The 21,077-nt window shown below is 43.9% G+C and overlaps 2 protein-coding genes across 2 annotated transcripts in view; both read left to right on the top strand.

Moving 5' to 3' along the window:
* The window catches only part of PLA2G4C (phospholipase A2 group IVC), a 30,596-nt gene extending 26,157 nt beyond the window's left edge, over positions 1 to 4,439 (top strand). Inside the window, 2 exon segments of the mRNA XM_052785833.1 lie at positions 4,096 to 4,378; positions 4,381 to 4,439. Coding sequence (XP_052641793.1) covers positions 4,096 to 4,378; positions 4,381 to 4,439 — 342 coding nt within the window.
* Positions 4,440 to 14,415: 9,976 nt separating this feature from the next.
* On the top strand, positions 14,416 to 15,393 carry LOC128141224 (olfactory receptor 14I1-like). The gene has a single exon (XM_052785832.1). It carries the CDS (start codon positions 14,416 to 14,418, stop codon positions 15,391 to 15,393), a length of 978 nt encoding a protein of 325 aa, XP_052641792.1.
* The last annotated feature ends 5,684 nt before the right edge of the window (positions 15,394 to 21,077 follow it).

Genomic DNA, 21,077 nt, shown 5'->3' with positions numbered 1-21,077 from the left:
TTACAATCATTGTCAAAGCAATTTTCAAAGAAGTGTCTGAACAGATTCTGACAGGTTGGTACACTGACCATCACATTGTTTGGGCTTCTTTTCTAGGCGGTTGGCAGAAACAGATACTTTTAGAACATGAGCCATTTTGTCTGTCTTGCTCACCGGTATTGTATGGTAACCTACAAAGGTTATCAAGCTGTCAGGCTATCAAGAGTGCATTAAGGAGAAAGCTCACAAATTACTTATCCTCCCTTTTTGCCTTAGGGCTGACTAGAATTTTTCTGCCTGTAAGTGATATTACTCCTTCCTTAAGGGCAGTTGATAACATTCATCAAAGAGAACCTCATCCTGCTGACCAGGATGAGGAAACAAGGTGTTGACGTTAAATTCTTCCATATTGTTGGGGGAATTAGGTGGGGGAAGGACACTATACAAAACTATACAAAACCATCACCCTTCTTTGCTGTATTTCCTTCCAAACATAGTGTTTGATTTGAATCAACCTCCAAAAGAAATTCCAAGTTGATGAAGTTAAGTGCCTCATAAGAATTTAAAATGTGCTGGTATATCTCAGATTGCTGCTTCTCTGGGTATTTTCAGAGTGGTCACTTTAGGGAGAGTGGAGGCAGCTGCATCTGGAGTCTCTGGCTCCTTTGGGCTTCTTACAGTAGGATTTGAAAACAGATTAACTGATCTCTTCAAGTGCCCATTTCCATTTGACTACAAATAAGATTGTCAGGGAGCAGCAAGAGCCAGCTCATCCCTAAGGCACAGGGAGCCAGGCTCAATAACATGACAAGCAGGGCAGGGACCTCACCAGCCAGGGTCCAGCCCTGCAGCGCCTGGGAGAGACAGTCAGGGCAGGTCTGAGGATGGCAGACAGGGTCAATCGGGAGTCCAGATTATCAGGCAAGGCCATGGTGAAAAGGCAGGTCCAGGGTCAAGCTGGGAAGTCAGTCCATGGGTCAGGGTGTGGATCAGTGGAGTCCATGGACAGGCACATCTGTGCCTGAGCTGAACACTGCTACTTGTACAACATCAATGAGGACCCTGGACCAATGGGAAGGGTACCGGTGGAGGCCCCAGGACCATTAAGGCCTATTAGTTCATTCAGGACCCTGGCAGTAGCCTTCCATCCCAGTAAAGTGTTTCCTCATGCTTGGGAGGTCTGGGTTCAGAAGGGCCTTGCTGTAGAGTGATTTCGTCGCTGTAGTTGTCAGTGAGGTGTTTCAGGGGACACAGAGCTAGGGCAGGGACTAGTAATTGGGAAGGGAACACGGCACGAGAGATTTGGTGTTGGGTAGGAGTGTTCAGGCCAGGGTCCAGGCTGGATTGAGAGTGAAGAGGGTGGGGCAGGGGGTCCTCTGAGCTGCCCCTAGCAAGCCTTGGAGGGTTGGCAGGCTTGAGGAAGGACATTGCTCAGGAGCCTGGGAATGCGGAGGTGGTTGTCAGCATGAGGATATCAGAGCCCAGGGCCAGGATCAGCCCTCAAGAGGAGTCATAGTGGCAAGGTCCTGCACAGGTGTCATCCAGGCCCCACGGTGCTTGGCACAGGACTCAGGAAGGCCTGAGCTAACTGGCAAGGCCAGCTGCTCCTGGGGGAAAGGGAGCCAGGCGTGATAACAGAGCAGGCAGGGCAGGGTCTTGCCAGCCAATGCTCAGTTTCACAGGGTCCAAGTGAGTCAAACAGGGCATGCTTGGAGATGGCAGTCAGGTTCAGACAAGGGTTGGAATCATCAAGCAAGTTTACTGCGATGAGGCAGGTCCAAGGTCAATTTGGGAAGTCAACATGGAGGAGGGTTGGTGGCAGCAAGGATCAGGTCTGCTGATGGTAACCAGTCCAGCGATCACTGGACAGGTCCGTAGTGATGACACCATTCCAAGTTCAAGTTGGAAAGTCAGCCTTTGGGACAGGGCCCAGATCAAGAAGGCTAAGGCACAGGCATGACTGTGTATCATAGATTAACCCAGCTGGCAACTAAGCACTACACAGCCGCTTGCTCACTCCCCTGCGGTGGGACAGGGGAGAGAATTGGAAGAGTAACAGTGAGAAAACTCATGGGTTGAGGTAAAGCCAGCTTAATAGGTAAAGCAAAAGCCCTGTGCAAGCAAAGCAAACAAGGAATTTATTCACTACTTCCCATCAGCAGGCAGGTGTTCAGCCTTCTCCAGGAAAGCAGGGCTCCATCACGTGTAACGGTTACTTGGGAAGACAAACACTAGAACTCCGAACGTCCCTCCCTTCCTTCCTCTTCCCCCAGCTTTATATACTGAGCATGACGTCATATGGTATGGAATATTCCTTTGGTCAGTTGGTGTCAGCTGTCCCAGCTGTGTCCCCTCCCAACTACTTGCACCCTCAGCCTCCTCACTGGTGGGGTGGTGTGAGAAGCAGAAAAGGCCTTGACTCAGTGTAAGCACTGCTCAGCAATAACGAAAACATCTCTGAATTATCAACACTGTTTCCAACACAAATCCAAACCATAGCCCCGTACTAGCCACTATGAAGAAAATTAACTCTATCCCAGCCAAAACCAGCGCACTGTGGCTGAGCAGGAGACCAGTGCACTTAGGACATAGCTCATGTAGGGGTTGAAGACCAAGGCCTGAGATTAAATGGAGCTCATGGGCCCATGGGAAGGATCTGGTCCTTACCAACTCACACCTCAACAAAAATGAAGGAAAAGGGGTTTGGAAAATGTAGTTCTCCAAGGAAGAAGAGCAGAAACTCTTATTAGAGATAAGAGAAGGCCCTATCAAATGCAGAATACTTTTTGACAGTATTTACAGCAAAACAGATCTTTTGCCTTTGAGTAGATCTGGTATCAGTATCTGTAAGAATTTTGCTCAGTTTCCCTTTGCGTAGTCTTTTTCTTCCTAATATACTCAATTTCCTTTCTCCTTTTATAAACAAATTTCATTACAAACAAGTATAAATGTACAATACTGTTTCTGTAATTGCTTCTGTTTAAACATATAAGCCTAGGGGATGAATCTGGGGGGCTTGAGTTAAAAAAGAACTTGTTAGGCTTTCAAAATGTTATTACTATTTGGTATCATTCCAGGAAGATGCTGTGAGAAGTTTGATTGTCTTTTGTGACTACAAGAGTCATCATGTCTTTAGCTACAACTCCACCTTTTCCCAATAGTGGTTAAGGAAAAGTGATAAATCTGTAGAGTTTAAGACCCGAGACAATTTGGTGTTGTGACAGAAATACCAAGGTGTCAGTAAGTGCCTGTCTATGGGAGAGTCCAGTAGTGTTCTTAGTGCCTAAGGCCCGATCTTTAGTTGTGAAGTGCATTCTTTGTGGAGGGGTTGTTGGAATGAATTGCATAAGATGCCTTTTACTCTGGGAAGCTTACATAAAGTGGCTATTGTTCACCACCCTTGTGCCATCTAGAGCATAATATTGCAAACCCATTCAGAGAGTGAAAAGGACTCAAAGGTTGTTCCTTCTCCTCAACTCCTAAACAATTGGGAGTAATATTTCTCAGGGACACCGCAGAAAATCTCAGTTTGTGCAAGCTCCCAACACACCTACCCCAGTCAATGCTTTCATGCGAAATCAAGCCAACATTAAAGTTAATGTGTGTCTTGAATCAGGTGGGTTATTGCCTCCCTTTGATGGTCAGATCCACATAAGTGACACACAGCAAATGTTGAATTTTGTCAGAGTGGTAGAGCAACAGGAGGGGTAGCTTTGGAAAGTAAAATTTGTTTTGAAAGTCTGTGGACCTGGTGATGTCTTCAGACTGTTTTATAGGTGCCAAATCCCTTTAATTTTGACATCTTTCAGCGTCAGCCACATTGCCTTTGTGGGTGTAGCTGTAATTTGTTAAACAAAGATTCTTGCTAGAAGTGACCCCAGAAGTGAGTGCTTGATTTTCATTTGTATTCTAGACTTAGTCTGTTCCTCAGAGAATGCTTGAAGAAAACTTAGACTTTTAAATATATTATACGTTACAATTAAGTAAAGTCTAAGAAACTAACCACCATTGTTCTGTAGCAATTAATTTTATTACTGGACATAAGATTGATTTATTCTAGAAGTTCAGAAACAAGCAAACAAACTAAAAATTGAGTACAATTTCTCTGTGTCTCAGACTATCAAGAAAACAGCTACATACTGCCAGAAAAATGGTATCACATTTCCCAAGATAGAGGATCAGGAAATGGATGAGAAAAACCCTTCTGAATGTTATATCTTCCGAGGAGACAAGTCATGCCCTACAGTCATGCACTTTCCACTCTTCAACAACATGAATTGTTCTGGTAACACATACTCTATGCAACTTCATCTCTGTATATTTGCACTTCATATTCTCCACCCCCAGTGCCATGCATTTCAGACTTCTTCTTTACTCAGTGCTGCTGCCACGAATGGACACAGAGAAAAGGAACAGGGCAGCCTCTCTGTATAATGGATAGAAGCTTGCATGGGCATTAATGTACTCACCCTCTCAGACAGGCGATGTATGTCCTGAGCTACAAGGATTTTACACTCTTCTTGGTTTGTTCTGTAAATCAGTGTAATTAAACTGTGGTCATTCTGCTAAAGAGGAGTTGGGGAGGCATTACATTTAGAAGCCAGAGTAGCCAAGTCTGGGATATTTACCACTGCTTCCCTTTATAGTTATTGGTGAAGAACAAGCAGGTCCAGAGTGAGATTTATCCCCCTCTCTCAGACAACTGATGAAGCAGGTGATGAAAGAGGCACTTCCAGACTCTGACTGATCTCCTCCTTTCTCTTCACTGGCTACAGCAGGATCTTAATGTGATATAGGACTTGTATGTGAAACTTGCAGATCTTCAGGGATTAATGTTTTCCTCATGTCCATGCTTTTCTTGAATGATCTTGTAGTTTTCTGTTTGGCTTTTACTTACATATTTTGTCTACTTTTTTTCTAGATAAAATAGAAGAATACAGAAAACGATTTCCCACCTTTTCCTTGTCCTTCCCTGAGGGAGACATCAAAGATCTCCTTGAGAAAGCAGGATTGAATGTATCCAACAATAGTGGGAAGATTCTGGATGAGATAAAACGGCTTGTGTCTTCCTCTCATACAAAGGAATTCTGAATACGAGGGGTTTTCTTCCTTTAGTACAAGATAACAAATTTATGAGTTGCCTTAAATAGTATACTTTACCCCACTGCACTTTTCATTTTGGCCATTTGGTATTAGTCTTCATACTGTGCTCTGGACAACTGTAATGTAGATATTTCCTCTCAGCTACCTCTCTAAGTTCCTCTACAGTCAAAAGAACCAAAAAAGATGCTCTTAGGGAATGAATCATTTGGCACATTTTAAGCATATTTGTGAGAATAACGTGGTCTGAGTTTCTGAAGGGCTGAAGAGTCTCCCTTTAAAATTGGCTGAGATAGAGGCATTGGTGTTTGCAAAGAAATTCTAAAAAACCCCAGAAATCTAAAAATAACAAAGAGGAAGAATAAGGGATGAAGGAGAAAGAGAGAGGCTTTCCACAGAAGAATAGCTAAGTATGCAGCATGACAGATGATAAACAATTAGACAGAAAAGTACTAAATAAACACAATAAAAGGGAAAAAAAGAACCGCTATAATTTTTGCTTTTGACAATGGAAGATGAATAAAAGAGAAACCATGAAAGAGACAAAGAAAAGTCCAATGATCAGAGACTTACAAACAATGCTGGTAAAACTGGCCTGTCTCTGCACGAGGTGAGGATGTCTGTCTATATGAACCAAATGTGAACTAGTGCTAGGCTCTGGCTTGCTCATGATACTGACTTTTCTAACTCCTTTCTTTTTCTGTATTTCTTGCTTGTTCATTTTTCTGCTCTTTCTGTGTATCATATTTAAACCTAATTGTTTATTAAATATATGAGCTATAGCTTGTTCCTAATGGCAGCCATATTTGGCTTTGTCCTGCAGTGTACTGCAGAATCCCAGTCAAACAATGTGTTTGTCATAACTTGGCATTGAACAAGTATATCCGTGATATTAAAAAAACCCCCACAAAACAGCCTCCTCTGAGCTGTCCTGGAAATCTTTAACTTGCAAGTGTTTTCTCATGTTTTCTTGTGTTCAGACTGAACTAAAACCCAGGAAATTCAATGTAAACACAGGAAAACACTTTCTGTTTTTAATGCGACAGTGGTTGGACACTAGAACAGGTCACTCAGAGAAGCTGTGGAGTCTCCGTCTGTGGAGATATACAATCCCACTTGGGCAAGGTCCTGGGCAACCTGTTTGAGCTGACCCTGTGTACTGCTTTTGTCTAGGAGAGAGCTAATTTTCTTCATAGTAGCTTGCATGGTGCTGTTGTGGATTTGTGACCAACACAGTGTTGATAACACACCAAAGTTTTAACTACCGCTGAACAGTGCTTGTTCAGTGTCAAGAATTCCTTATTTTGCTTTGCTTGTGCGCTCAGCTTTTGTTTTACCTATGAAACTGTCTTTCTCTCAACTCAGGAGTTTTTGCATTTTTACCCTTCTCATTGTCTCCCCCATTCCACTGGGGGAAAGTGAGCAAGCACTGTGTGGTGCTTAGCTGCCTATCGGGGTTAACCCACAACAATCCTTTCTGGTGCCCAGCATTGAGCTCAAAGGGTTCAAGATAACATTGGATTTGATTGGAGTGTGCTAGACTGAATTGATAGCTATTACAGCTGTTCAGTTATTGATTGGCAAGCTCCAGTGCTTGCCACAGAGCTTGCTTGCCTTAATGTATATTAGAGTCTAGTGCTTCTTAGTGGGTTCTTTTGCAGTTTGCTGTACTGCTTATCATCTTACTCTGCTGTGCCTGGGAACATTTTGCTAACAGCAATGGCCATGTGCCTGGGATGGCGGATAGCCAGGGCATTGCTGCTGTTACTGTGCTGCTGTACTGGACAGCCTGGAACTCCAGTGTGAACTCGAGTCGAAGGGACTGTGACCTGTGGGTAATTCCACGCTGGAGCAAGTATATCTTGAAGCATCTGTGGCTGTGGATAAGTCCAAGCCACAGCAGGTGCGCCCCTGAAGAGATTGTGGCCCATGTAAAAGGCCACACTGGAGAAGGTACACCCCTACGGGACTGCATTGCGTGGATAAGCCCATGCCAAAGCAGGGGCAAGGGGAGGAGTTCATTGCAATGTTCAACCCTGTGGCCTGGTCCAAAGGGAGCAGGGGTGGAGATTCTAATGGATATAGCTTTAATTTGTAACCCATGATCTGAGTGACATGTTATAGAAGTACTATAACAGGAACCACCCAAACCAACAGATGACGAGCCTCACAAGAAGCAGTGCAAGTGCAGCAGTGACACAACCTGAGCTGGCTTTGGTGCCTAATAACTCCGCACAGCAGACCAACTCTCCTGACCTGAGCGACTGTCGTAGCAGACAGACCCCAAGTCGTGGACTAATGAAGTCAGTGGCCAATTTATGGACATGTTATGCACATTTTACAGGGGTGGCCCACAGACTAAGGGAATTATATCTATGTATAAATCAAAGGACAGGAAAGGGGGTGGTGATTAATGAGGGTGTATTGGATAATGTGGGTCCTGAGCATGACGTAAATGATATGGAATAAGGGGTGGAGACTGTAGTCGGTCTGGCTGGGATGGAGTTAATTTTTTTCATAGCAGTTCATATGGTGCCACCTTTTGTGACCAAAACAGTGTTGATAACACACTGACATTTTAGCTATTGCTGAACAGTGTTTCCACACCATCAAAGCCTTTTCTGCTTCTCACACTGCCCTGCCAGCGAGTAGGCTGGGGGTGCACAAGAAGCTAGGAGGGGACACAGCCAGTACAGCTGACCCCAACGGACCAAATGGATATTCCATACCATATGATGTCTTGCTCAGCAATAAAAGCTGGGGGAAAGAAGGAGGAAGGGGAGGATGGTTGGAGTTTTTGGAGTGTTTGTCTTCCCAAGTAACTGTTACACGTAGTGAAGCCCTATTTTCCTGGAAAGGTCTAAACATCTGCCTGTCAATGGGAAGTAGTGAAAGAATTCCTTATTTTGCTTTGCTTGTGCATGTAGCTTTTGCTTTACCTATTAAACTGCCTTTATCTCAACCACCAGGTTTTTGCACCTTTACTCTTCTGATTGTCTCCCCCATCCCACTGAGGGGGAAGTCAGTGAGCAGCTGTGTGGTGCTTAGCTGGCTGTTGGGGTTAACTCACAACACCCTGCTTGAGCAGGGGAGGTTCGACTAGATGATCACAAGAGGTCCCTTCAAACCTCAATGATTCTGTGTGGTTATCTGCTACCAAATTGCACATATGTGGAAAATGCTATTTCCTTAAACCCAGAATAATGCCTTTTGAATGCTGATACTCATGTTGGAATTTGAGCTGGAATTCAGGGACCTTGGTTGTGGGCAGTGGATGTGCTGAAGCTACTATTTCGTGGACCCTGGCTCTAGCATGTTTGCCGTATCTGTGGTGTGGAATGCCAAAGCACCATGAAAAAAATATTTTCTTGACAAAGAGCTCTCATTACACACACAGACTGGCAGAGCTGTGCGGCTTGCCCCAGCAAGGTAGGAACATTTTGCAAATCCTTTTGCATTTGATAATTACCATAATCACACATCCACTCATCAAGTGTTACATTTCCTCTGGGGATTTAAATACCTCTTCCCATCTTTTTCAAAGATGTGCTGTTTGTCCTCATGGTGTGGGCATCTTGCAAGATATGCCAGACTCGGGCTCCTATGTGCTTTGCCTTTTGGATAGGACCGATTTCATTTCGTTTACCTGCCTAAAATACAGTTGTCATAAACTAGCATTTATATTTGCCTTTGGAAGTTTTGATCAAGTTTGTTCTTTCATCTAAACTATGTGAGCTCAGTTTTTCCATGCAACGTACTGTGGCAGAGTTCAAGTGTGAGACTGTTATCAAATTATAAAACACTGGCCTCTGTTTTCTCACTTGGGAGACACTTAGAATCACAAAAGCAGAGAATCATAGAACAATTTAAATGAGAGTATTTGAGCTGAAGATCGTCTATCTTTGCTTTAAGAAGGGGCACCATGTGAAAGGACATGTGACACAACATGCAGATTGAAAGAATGAGTAAGGGATTTCAGTCTGAGCATAAGCCACAAGCTAACAGAACAGCATGGCCATAATCTAAAACTAAGCTAGTTCCCTTGAATCACTACAGAAAAAATGGCACCTCCAGGAAGAGACTTATTTTATGGTAAGACCGATGTCCAAGACATGATACAACTGTTCAAATGGAGTTGTCTACTGTCAGTAGTAGCTTCTAAAGAAAAAAGATGCTGGAAGTGACTACTGAAGGTCCAACAGCTCTTCCATGAATAGAAACCCAGGCATGACTTGATTGAAAAAGGAAAGAAAAATTGCTCCGTTCTAGAAATTACCCTTCATTGCTACAGTTTCAGACTACTTGAAAAGAATTTCTTATCAGTAAATTCTTACTAACTTGTTTTACATTAACAAATCCATGCTTCCACTTTATATTAGATCACCTTAGTTCCCTTTTGCCCTAAGCCTCACAAAAAGGAGTTGGTATGCTGGCAGAACAATGTCAATGTGTAGGAGCTGCAAGGAGCTTCATGAAATCAGCCATCCCATTCTCTTGTGTCAGGAATGCCTTGTTATCCTTGGTAGTGTTGGTGTAGGCTAGTCTTAACACTTCTTTGTTCCATGTAGTATCCAGAGTGGGTGTGGTGGTATCACAAAATGCTTAAGAGCAACCTAGGTACATGTCATGGTGAGTAAGTTGGTAAATACACAGGAGCTGCTTGCTAAACAGATCACAAAGCTGATATAAATGTCACCTTTGGGGCCTGGATGGCTGTTCTGCACCGCGGGGGGGGGGGGGGGGCGAGGTGAGTGAGAGAGAGAGAGAAATGGTACAGGGCTCTTTTTGGATCTCAGTAAGAAAGGCCCAACAAGTAATGGCCTAGTAGGATAACTGCTTTAATAAGGCAAAGTAAGAAAAGGAATATAGATAGTGAGTAAATCTGACATCCCTTCAGAAGCTGGGCACCTGCCTTCATGCAGCATCAGACGAGCTTGGATGGATTTTCCCACAATGCACTGCACAGAGCAGATCCCGTCCATAGAGAGAAGCTCTCCCTTTTGGTTATTTGAGTTATTATATCATTTGCCCAGAAGAAAACAGCTCTATTCCTAAGGGATGTTCACATGAGACCTTCTTGCTACTCTGTCAGATACAGGCAAGGATGCGCAGTTGGCACAATGGCCGCTGCCAAGGGGAGCTGTCTGCAGGCTGCTCTGCTGCAATGAGCTCCTGAGTTTATCCTGCGGGCAAGGGATTTGTGCAGCACAACACAGACCTGAAAGCCATCACAACACAGAGCCTCCTCGGGTTAACTGTTGTGTGGATCACTAACTCCTAAATAGGCAAGGGTCTCCCAGTCAGAATCAATACAATGGTCTGCTTACACGGTAGATTTACTCTTTTTCTACACAGTAATGTATTCTATGTGAATAGTATTGTTTTCATAGCCTTAATCAAGTCCCATTTTCACTTTTTCATTCCTTTATAACGAAACAGTTTGGTTGGACCAGTTTCCCCACATTTATACAACTGCATTATGATGTCTGCATCAAAGAGAGCCATCTAGGCTATGGGTCTGTGCAGGAGTGGGTCCAGGGGAAAGTCAGATGAATGGCGGTAATTGGAAGGGAAATTCAAAGTAAGGTGATGACAGCACAGAAAGGCTAGAAGAAGTGACATTGTAAGGAAGGGATAGGACTAGTCATGACAGACAGTAGTGGAAATTTGAGAAGTGTGTCATGAAAGATGAACATAGAGAATAGAAGAGACAGGATGGAGCTGAGCTGGTTTGGGTGAAGTTGGTTGCCTGATCCTGGTACCTGAAATAACTAGCTTATACCAAGACAGCAGGTTCAAAATGCCGGAAGATCAGCTGGAGAGAAAAAAATAATGCAGCTGAAAGGGCCTAGTAGGCCTTGAGCAACTTAATGTAACTTTGGACTTGACTCTGTGTTAGGTGAAATATGGGACCAGCTGCTATCCAGAAGTTCCTTTCAAACAAAACTGGGATAGATTGACTGTGCTGGAGCAATGATTCCAATCAAGAAAAGCAGTCGCCCCCTCTTCCCAAGGAAGGGCCAAAGAAAGATACGTTTCCTGTATTTAGGTCTGGGTCTCATTTCTAGAATAAAATACTTGAATTTGACATAAGTGGGAGCTTGGGGTGTGAACTAACTTGCCATTGAATTCAGGAGAGCACTAGCATGCAAAAGGGATCTAGTGCCTATGGATATGTCTTTCAGAGACTTCTCTGAAAATGACATTAGTGTTCCGTATGGTCTCTCTCCTTTTTGTCATACATTTGTGCATTTCTGAAAGACTCTAGTGCAACTCCAGAGGCATCAGCTCTACTTGTTGCAGCTACTGGATTGTTCCCTACACTTAGATGCATCGGTTTAGGTGTCTTAATCTTGAGCTGAACTGTGCTGCAATGCTCTGAATCTGGGGCTGACTCTCCCTCAGATGCCTGACCACATCCTTAGGTTCCTAAATACCTCTGTCTCTTTGGACTATGCACAACTCAGATTATGTGGTAGAAATATAGCCCCCCCAGGAGAAAAAATCTGCAATGCCTTTGATTTAGGGAGTCGCACCAGGTTGCCACAATGACCCCTTTACCTTTGACAGCAAAGCAGCTTGAAACTCTTGGTACGATGTCTCTGGTTCTGAGCTGTGGAGAGCTCCAGGGACAGATCCCACCAGATCCTTGAGAGATCCTGCTTGGGAGGAGTCAGGCATAAATCCACACCTCAATGCTTTGGCCTTGTCAAGCCTCAGAATTTCCAAGCCAGCTAAACACAGAGCAGGTGGGAACAAGTTTATGTCAGCAGCTGTTAGTTTAACTTAATACTAAGCAGCTCAGGAGAGCAACAGATTACAGAGTTCTGTCACTTTGATTCCTAGTGAACAAAGAGGAAAAGAATTGAGCCAATGTGACAAACAGTTACAAATGTAGAATCAGAAGTGCCGCATAAACTAATGAGGAAAATCTGCAAAGACAAGCATGGTAAGTCAAAGGGAGGGAGTGGAGGACTGTTGGGGATGAGGGGAAAGGAAAGAGAACAAAGGTTTAGTCTCACCTTTGGATACCTTCACTGAACTGTCTGCAGCGTATGCAGTTACAAGGGACCTAGATGTCTGATCTCCCCTGTTTGCCAGTGAAGGGATCTTTGAGAGCTATAGAGCTGACTGGAAGTAAACATGATATTCTGTTGCTTAACAAAAGTATCTAGCATATCAAGACATGTCAAAGAGCTTGCACATCCAAATGCTTTCCCCAGGGAGGGACAAGATCCCAGGCATCCTTTGCTATGTCTACCAATTCTGGTTTAATGTGTAAGTCACACTGGGCCATTGCAGAAAATGCCAGACAGTTCTTTACGATCCAGCATCAGACAGAATTTTGAAAACAAACAGAAAAAAATATACATTCAGTGGTCTAAGACACAAAAAAAATTTAAAAAACTACCCCAAAACAAACCCAAAGCAACCCCCCAAGAATTTCTTTACAATTTACCCATGAGTTGATAACATTAATATGTCAAGAAGCAATTCTTCCCTTTCTTACAATGACAAGACAGTCAGCTCTTGCTGCCAGCCGGTGTACCATGAATCCACATCCCATTATGTGTGCAGGTACATCTAGATTTCTACCTGAGACTATAGCTGGATTTCCATTATATGAAAAGCATTCCATTAGCAAGTTGTCCATTTTGACTTTCCAGTTGAAGAATGCACCACAGATTAGCTTTGTATCTGTGCTTCTGAGCTTCTGTGCAGGCCTCCAGGGTGCTACTCTCACAAGTCTGGCGAGAGACATTGATAGACTGTTTTCTCACAGCATTGATCATATCCCCAGAGTGGAGCTGTGAGGCAGGTGTACACAGCTCTTTCTAAGGTAAATTGGTTTGTATCTACTTCATTATGTTCATCCTGTCATTAAGGTATAAGGAGACTGCGGTGACTGCACCTTTCATACCTAGACAGCACAGCAGCATTTCTAGTGTTTCAAATGATTCATTTCTGTGTCATTCACAGAGAAGCTCCGTTTGAGAGTAACAGAGGCTTTACATCTGAAAGGAGCAACATGTTAGGTTGGCTATTTTAATTCAAGGTAATAACAGTAATGCCGTTAATGTAAAACAGAAGAAATATTATATGAATTCAGTAAAGTTTGAGCATTTTGCCCTGTATTTACTCCTACTACAAAACATTCAATTAAAAAGTTAATTTTGCAAGCACTTTCAGCATTGTTTCTCTCTCTGAGACTGGGCACGCACCACAGGACCAGGATAAATCATCTTGCAGAGATGGGTGAAATCGCTGACTGAGAAGAAAAGCGGGGACCTAGAAGATCTAAGTATGGACCTAGCTAACTTAACTTTGACATCTAAAATTGCCCATTTAAATCCAGACTAATCGTGTTGCCCTCCTTTTATTAGCAGAGGAGAGGCTGGGCAATGATAGAGGGTTTTGCAGTCCATCCTAAGGCAGGACATTTACAAGAGGTCACAGGGCTCCGTTGTGGTGTTTTCTCTCCACTAATCAAGGGAGATTGCCTCTTGCTAAAAACACCCTATAGTGGGAGGGAGATGCTTAAATGTGTGTGTTTAGTGTGTTTTGAGATGTCCTAAGGTTACTGATACATTTGCTTGAGACTGTAGGTTACCTGCCAATTTCTGAAAAGTGGAGTCCAGGAAGTGAAATACCAGGACATCTCAGTTGGCACTTTCTGACTCCGTTTGGGCACCAGGATCCCACTACCAAAGGCTGGTGAGTCACACACCATAAAAGATAATATTAGCAGCTCTAACTGGGGTTAGGAGAAATAATCTGAAAGCTCCATGTTGAACCACTGCAGACCTGTTGGGACTCATGTTTCTATCTGGACATATTTCTGGGGGAAAAAAAATGTTACACTGGGTTTTCATAATGGAGATTATGGGACCTCATGCATATATATAAGTAGGTATGAATGTATAAATATGAACACAAATATCTGTTGAAATAATGATAAAAAACATGGACAGTGTTTATATAAACATGTAAACATATATATAAGCATGTAATATTTATAATATACACAATATGCATCTATAAAACATATGCAGACTATGGATGTATATATTATATATGTATACATACCTATGTATATTATCTATACATGTACATATACATGTATTTTATATATGGAACTATAATTACTGGGGGATTTGTTTCTGAGTCATAGTTTGGTCCACATGTGAAATTCATGCATTTTGTCTTCAGTGAGCAAAAGGTGTTTAGGGCAGCTGTGAAATTCAGATGATGGAGAGACTGTGGAGCAGATCATCAAGGCTCAACCAAAATCTTTGACTTTCCCTTCACAGCTTTCACCAACTCACTGGAAAGAAAATGTCCAACCAAAGCACTGTGACAGAGTTTCTTCTCCTGGGATTCTCTGACACTCGAGAACTGCAGATATTCCACTTCATGGTATTTCTGGGGATTTATCTGGCTGCCATGGTGGGAAACTTTCTCATCATTGTGGTCATAGCTGTCAGTAATCACCTTCACACCCCCATGTACTTCTTCTTGATGAATTTGTCCATCTTAGACCTTTCAACCATCTCTGTCACCCTCCCTAAGTACATGGCCAATTTTCTGTTGAATACCACAGTCATCTCCTATTCTGGCTGTGCTGCCCAAGTCTTTTTCTTCCATGTCTTTGGTGCTGCTGATCTTGCTTTACTCACTGTCATGGCATATGACCGTTACATTGCTATCTGCAAACCTCTTTACTACAAGACAATCATGAAGAGGACTACTTGCATCTGCATGGCAGCCAGTGCATGGCTCAGCTGCATCCCTTACTCTGCTCTCCACACTGGGAACATCTTTCGTTTATCATTCTGCAAGTCCAACATCATTGACCAGTTCTTTTGTGAAGTTCCACAGCTTCTCAAGCTTTCCTGCTCTGATTCACACTTTAGTGAGGTTGGGGTTCTTACATTTAGTTTCCTTTTAGTCATCATCTGTTTTGCTTTTATAAGTATGTCCTATATTCAGATTTTCACTGTGGTCTTGAGAACTCCTGTCAAGGAAAAACAGCGTAAAGCTTTTTCCACCTGCATCCCTCATCTCATTGTGGTCTCCATGTTTGTCAGCACTGGTTCTTTCGCCTATCTTAAGCCTGTCTCCAGCTCCTCATCAGCTCTGGATCTCACAGCTTCTCTTCTCTATTCTGTGTTGCCACCAGTGATAAATCCAGTCATCTACACCATGAGGAACAATGACATCAAAGCTGCCATGCGAAAATTAACTGACCATAGATTATTATGCAGAATAAATAATCAGTCTTTCTTCATTAGACTCCCTCTGTGTTCTTGGTAATGGGCACTTTATTTTCCGGTAACAGACAGTTTATATCATTGGGATCAGAGGAAAATATTGCCTTTTTTTTCAGGAAGATTTTTTTAAAGATTTCATTATACATGTAATTTTGATTTGCTGATGGCAGCAACTTTTGCAGAATGATATCTCAGTAATGGAATAAATCTAGGGTAATGCTCGCAAACACTTTATGTATGCCTGCCTGCCTATGTCTATATCTCACCTGCCCTCTGCTTTTTTTTTTTTAATATATGCTTATGGAGTTTATAATCAGGCTGTTGTGGAAAAGGGATGCATCTAAGTGTGTGTGTGAGAGAGACCACCCAAGAGGTCAGGGCATTTACTTGCAAACATGATGAGAAACCCAGAGAGGTGTTTTGGTGGTGTCCATTTGGTTATGTCACCACTGGAATGTTTGTTGTTTCTTTATTGTGTCAGGTACATCAAGTACTATTGTGACTAGAGTGCAAGATGTGCATCTTTTTTATCATCACTTTAAATCTAAATAAATGACTGTTCACGAGATCTGCTCTGTAACTCATCTAAACTGCCTGTATAATTGCACATCTTCCTTTCTCAAAGTAAATTATCACTCCCTTCCATCTCCTCCCAAACCCTCACAGAACGGAATCACTGTGGCCTAATTTTGAGCAGCTGAATCGTCATTTTCATTTGTTGGAAATCCCCAAAGTTTTGTGTGTGTTTCTAAACACTGAATCATACTTTTGCTTCAGGTCAGATAACCCCATGAGAAGAAATACCTATCTATCATCTTTGACTATGCAGGGAGTGTGGAGGAATGATTCAAGTGACTAAACCAGCTATGTTTTAGACTCTGCAGGGTGCTGTACTAGGCTTGCAGTTGCTGTTTCTGAAGAGTGTGGCTCTCATGTTGGCTTTCTGTTATGTTCTAGTCCCACACAGGTGCAGGAGTGACTTGACTCTACTCAGCCTTGGGAAAGCCTCACCTCATAAAATCATAGAATTGTTTAGGTTTGGCTTAATTTGGCTTATTGTTTAGCTTAAAGTAAAAGACCTTTAAGATCATTGAGTCCAACCATTAACCTAACACTGCCAAGTCCACCACTAAACCATGTCCCTAAGTGCCACATCTACAGGTCCTTTAAGTACCTCCAGGGATGGTGCCTCAACCACTTCCTTGGGCAGCCTGTTCCAATGCTTGACAACCCTTTCAGTGAAGAAATTTTTCCTAATATCCAATCTAAACCTCCCCTACTGCAACTTGAGGCCATTTCCTCTCGTCCTATCACTAGTTACTTGATAGAAGAGACCAGTACCCACCTCACTACACCCTCTTTTCAGATAGTTGCAGAGAGTGATAAGGTCTCCCCTCAGCCTCCTTTTCTCCAGACTAAACAACCCCAGTTCCCTCAGCTGCTCCTCATAAGACTTGTTCTCTAGACCCTTCACCAGCTTTGTTGCTCTTCTTTGGACATGCTCCAGCACCTCAATGTCTTTCCTGTAGTGAGGGACCCAAACTGAACACAGTATTCGAGGTGTCGTGTCACCAGCGCTGAGTACAGGGGGACAATCACTTCCCTAGTCCTGTTGCTGACACTATTTCTGTTAGAAGAAACTCAAGTACTGTGTGAGGGTTTGGGGTCCACAATATATGAAGGATATAAAAATGTTTGAATATGTCCAAAGGAGAGCAACAAAGATGGTGAAATGACTAGAGGGTAGGACTTACGAGGAGCCGCTGAGGATACTAGGTTTGTTCAGCTTAGAGAAGAGGTGACTGACGGGTGACTTCATTGCTGTCTACAACTTCCTCATGAGGAGGAGCAGAGAGGGTGGTGCTGATCTCTTTCCTCTGGTGTCTGGTACTAGGACATGAGGGAATGGCTTAAAGATGCATCAGGGGAAGTTCAGATTGGGTATTAGGAAAAAGTTCTTCACTGAGGGGGTGTCCAAGCACTGAGACAAGCTCCCCAGGGAAGTGCTCATGGCCCTAAGCCTGTCAGTGTTCAAGAAGCGCTTGGACAATGCTCTTGGATACATGGCATAACTTTTAGGTTGCCCTGTGTGGAGTCAGCAGTTGGACTTGATGGTCCTTGTGGCTCCCTTCCAGCTCAGGATATTCAATAATTCTACAATTATATGACAAGTTCATGTGCAAACATCTACCTTGCAGAAGACTGAAGTTAGCCAAAATGAACTGTACTTAGATATGCATTTCTAAAGGCTGTTCCCTAGGTCTACTTTACAATCAACAGAAGGAAACAGGAATTTCCAGAGTGCGGCGTATATCATTCCATTTCAGATATGAAAGGTGAGTGAGATGTGTTTCCCTCTCAAATGCCTACTGCTTTCCTTGAACAAAGAAAGTAATTTCAGGATTCTGTCTCAGAAGCTAATGTCTAAGTTAAGTGATAAACAGCTCATCTGCACACACAAAGAAGGCACAGAAAAACAGTGTCAGGAGGAGTAATTTGATTAATAACCTGCCCTGACTGCTCCCAGGCCCATTACAAGAGAGCCACCAGCCCATCAAGGGCCCATCTCCACAAACCCAGAAGAGCACTGGCAGGCAGAGGAACTCAAACAGACTCCTGAGAATTAAACACTTTGTCCAGGTTCCTCCCAGGCCTGTCCCAGAAGAGTCATCAGCCCCATTGTCCAGGCATGAAACCCATCAAGATGGGTCACCAGGAGGAGCTCTCCAGATAACCTCTGTGACTAAGGGGGGTTGAAGCACAGGGGTGTGGAACACATTATGGGGGAAGGGCACCCACCCCCCCCAGCACCACCACCCTTCCCAGCATGGGAAGAGCATTTGGGGATTAGACAGGATTTATTGTGGGATGTTTAGGGGAGGAACCAAAGGTGGGAAAAGGGAGGGATTTAGTGACTTGGGGAGCAACAAGTATGGGAAATAGATGCATAAGGGAATAAAAGGGTCCATTCACAGGCAAGCAGGGGCTGCTTGCTTGGTACATTTGTCTGATCATGCCCTGCCCCTGATCACTGCAGCCTGTCTTATTTCCTTCATAAAATCTACCTTCAACTATTTTACAGTAAGAGGGTCTTTATTCTGTGTGCACATGTGCCATCCTGGTAGCAGTTGGCACCTGCTGTTCTTCAACTTGCAGCAATCCCACAATGAAGAGATCTTCTGAGAGGCCAGGCAGGGTAGACAGCTGTTTGATCTTCTCTGTGTCCACAGTGGCTACACCAAAAGCCCATCAGTACCCCTTTGTATCCTTGAAGTACCCCCTCCTGAGGTAGTCCTTACCGAGGACACAAGGGCCCTCTGGGACGGTCACAATGGGGTGCTTTTCCCACTTGTCCCCTGTTAAGCTCACCTCAGCCTCCAATACAGACAATTCTTGGCATCCCGCGTCACTCCAGAGATCCAGATGGGCTCTGTGCCCCTATACCCTGATGGCACTAGCGTACACTGCACACCCATGTCTACCAAAGCCTTACACTTCTGTGGGTCTGATGTGCCAGGCAATCGAATCCACACAGTCCAGTATACCCGGTCATCCCTTTCCTCCTCCTGGCCAAAGGCAGGCACCCTCTGTTGCTGTTCCTCGTCAGAGTATTCACTGTCTGACCTTTGAAGTGCCAGACCAGAAGTCTCCTAACCAGAATCAAGGGAGATGATTTCAGTTCTTCTGTGTCTGGGAGATCACTAACTGCCTTCTTGTCTCTCTACAGCAACTATACTGACAACCTTCTTGGGTGACCCCCCCCTCTTAACAGCTGTCTTCCCTCTCAGTTCACGTACGCGGGCTTCCAGCTTAAAGGTGGGTTCACCATCCCACTTCCTCAGGTCCTCCCCTTGGTCACGCAGGAAGAACCGGAGTGCACCACATGGCATACACCTGGGGCTCCCTTTCCCTCTGCCCAGGGCAGGAGAGGGCTGATTTCTTGGGGTGCCCCTAGCAGCCAAGGCGCTGTCCCATAGGGGTGAGAAGATACAGAGATTTTATTCAAAGTTCTGGACCCAAGAAGACACACTCTCCACAGTTGGTGTATCCATATCTTGGCAATGCATCGCTGCCAAGCTGTTAGAATATGATGCTGGGGCACTTTGAATCACCTTCCTCCACATGGCCCATGTACACAGGCCATCCTCTGGATCTCTGGAGACCTCATCATTGTCTAGATCACTGTAGATGACTGCCAGCACTGCTAATTCTCTCAGGTACCAGATGCCTTCATCTGCAGTAGTCGACTTTCCTGGGGAGTTCACTAGATCTTCCTTGAATGGATATCTGGCCCTCACACTTGAGAGGAACCATCTCCAGAGACTGCAAGCTGCTGCCTCTTTTCCAATTTCCCTCGCAGTTCCCTGGTTTCTAGCAAGGGATCCCGGCTGTTGGGCTTCCTTACCTTCCAATTGCTGACTGTCAGCCCCATTACCCCAGCATTGGAGCAGCCAGGCAGCAATCTGCTCACCTGGCTGGTGGCTGTAATCCTTCCGCATGTATCAAAGTTCTGATGAGGTCAGGGACCGGGTAGTTTCCCTCCTCCTGTCTGAGTTCTCTCACTCCTTCCTCCAATTTCTTTGTCGAAGTACCGGCTTCTTCATCAAACCTTTCCTCTTCTTCCTCTTCCATTACTAATTGATGATATGGACTCATTGATCTCCTTGTCCACTGTTTCTTTTTCACTACTGGGGCAATTACTGTAGTTGTTGTTGTTTGGGTCTCTATCTCAACCATGGTGTCCTCAGGTGCAGTTTGGTTCCCTGCCTCAACCACAGTCCTCTGAGAGTACTGAACTGTGGCTCGATAGGCTTTTTTATCTTGTGATTTCTGGGAACACTCTTCTCCTTCTTACCATATGTGCGGACGGAAGCTTCCACACCCCCATTTGTTTTTTCTTGGGCAATGTTTCCTTCCTTGAGGTCTGCTATACAACCCATGTGGGTCCTAGGATGCTAACCAATTTCCTCACAGAGAAAAATTCTCTCTTTCAGAGACTGTACTGCACAGTTGTATGTTTGGCTCCTTGGGAGGAACTGAATGTCTTCCACTAGCCGTCATGCCACAAGATCACTATTTAGCTGTCTGTAATCCTCTTCATTATAAAGCTATAATGAACCAGAATATTCTTCCAGAGCTGGCAGCTCTTTTCTGAATTACTGGCTTTGCAGTCACCTTGGTCACCATTGTATTGACGCTGAATTTGACTTTCAATGGCCCCAATGCATCTCCAGAAAGCCATTTCTACTCGTTCAGCTCCACTCGTTGTGATCGCTACTTTCTATGGGATCCTTGCTATTATGTATGTATTACCACCTGCCAGTAATTCCCTAAATCGGAATAAAGTGTTCTCCACCCACTATACAATTGTGATCCCAATGGTAAATCCCCTCTTATACAGCTTGAGCAACAAGGAGGTCCAGGAAGCCATTAAGAGGTTCTGGGGTAGAAAATAAACTCTGTGTTAATATTTTGGGGGACTTCTGGATGCTGTAACCATCCTTGCATATGAGGTAAATTTGATCTAATCTTGTGTGAGATTCAACTGCCCCAAAAATCACCATAAAAACTGTAGATGTAGAAAAGTAACCACTGTTAAAATATGATGAATTTTTCTTAGGGTTTGACCTTGGCTAGCTGACAGATGCCCATGCAGCTGCTCTCTCACTCCTCTTCCTCAATAAAACAGGGGGAGAAAAATAAATGAAAGAGCTCATGGGTTAAGAA

This window comes from Harpia harpyja, chromosome 4 (genome assembly GCF_026419915.1).
Source record: "Harpia harpyja isolate bHarHar1 chromosome 4, bHarHar1 primary haplotype, whole genome shotgun sequence".
In the NCBI taxonomy this organism is placed as follows: domain Eukaryota; kingdom Metazoa; phylum Chordata; class Aves; order Accipitriformes; family Accipitridae; genus Harpia; species Harpia harpyja.
This window is presented reverse-complemented; position numbering and strand designations above follow the sequence as displayed.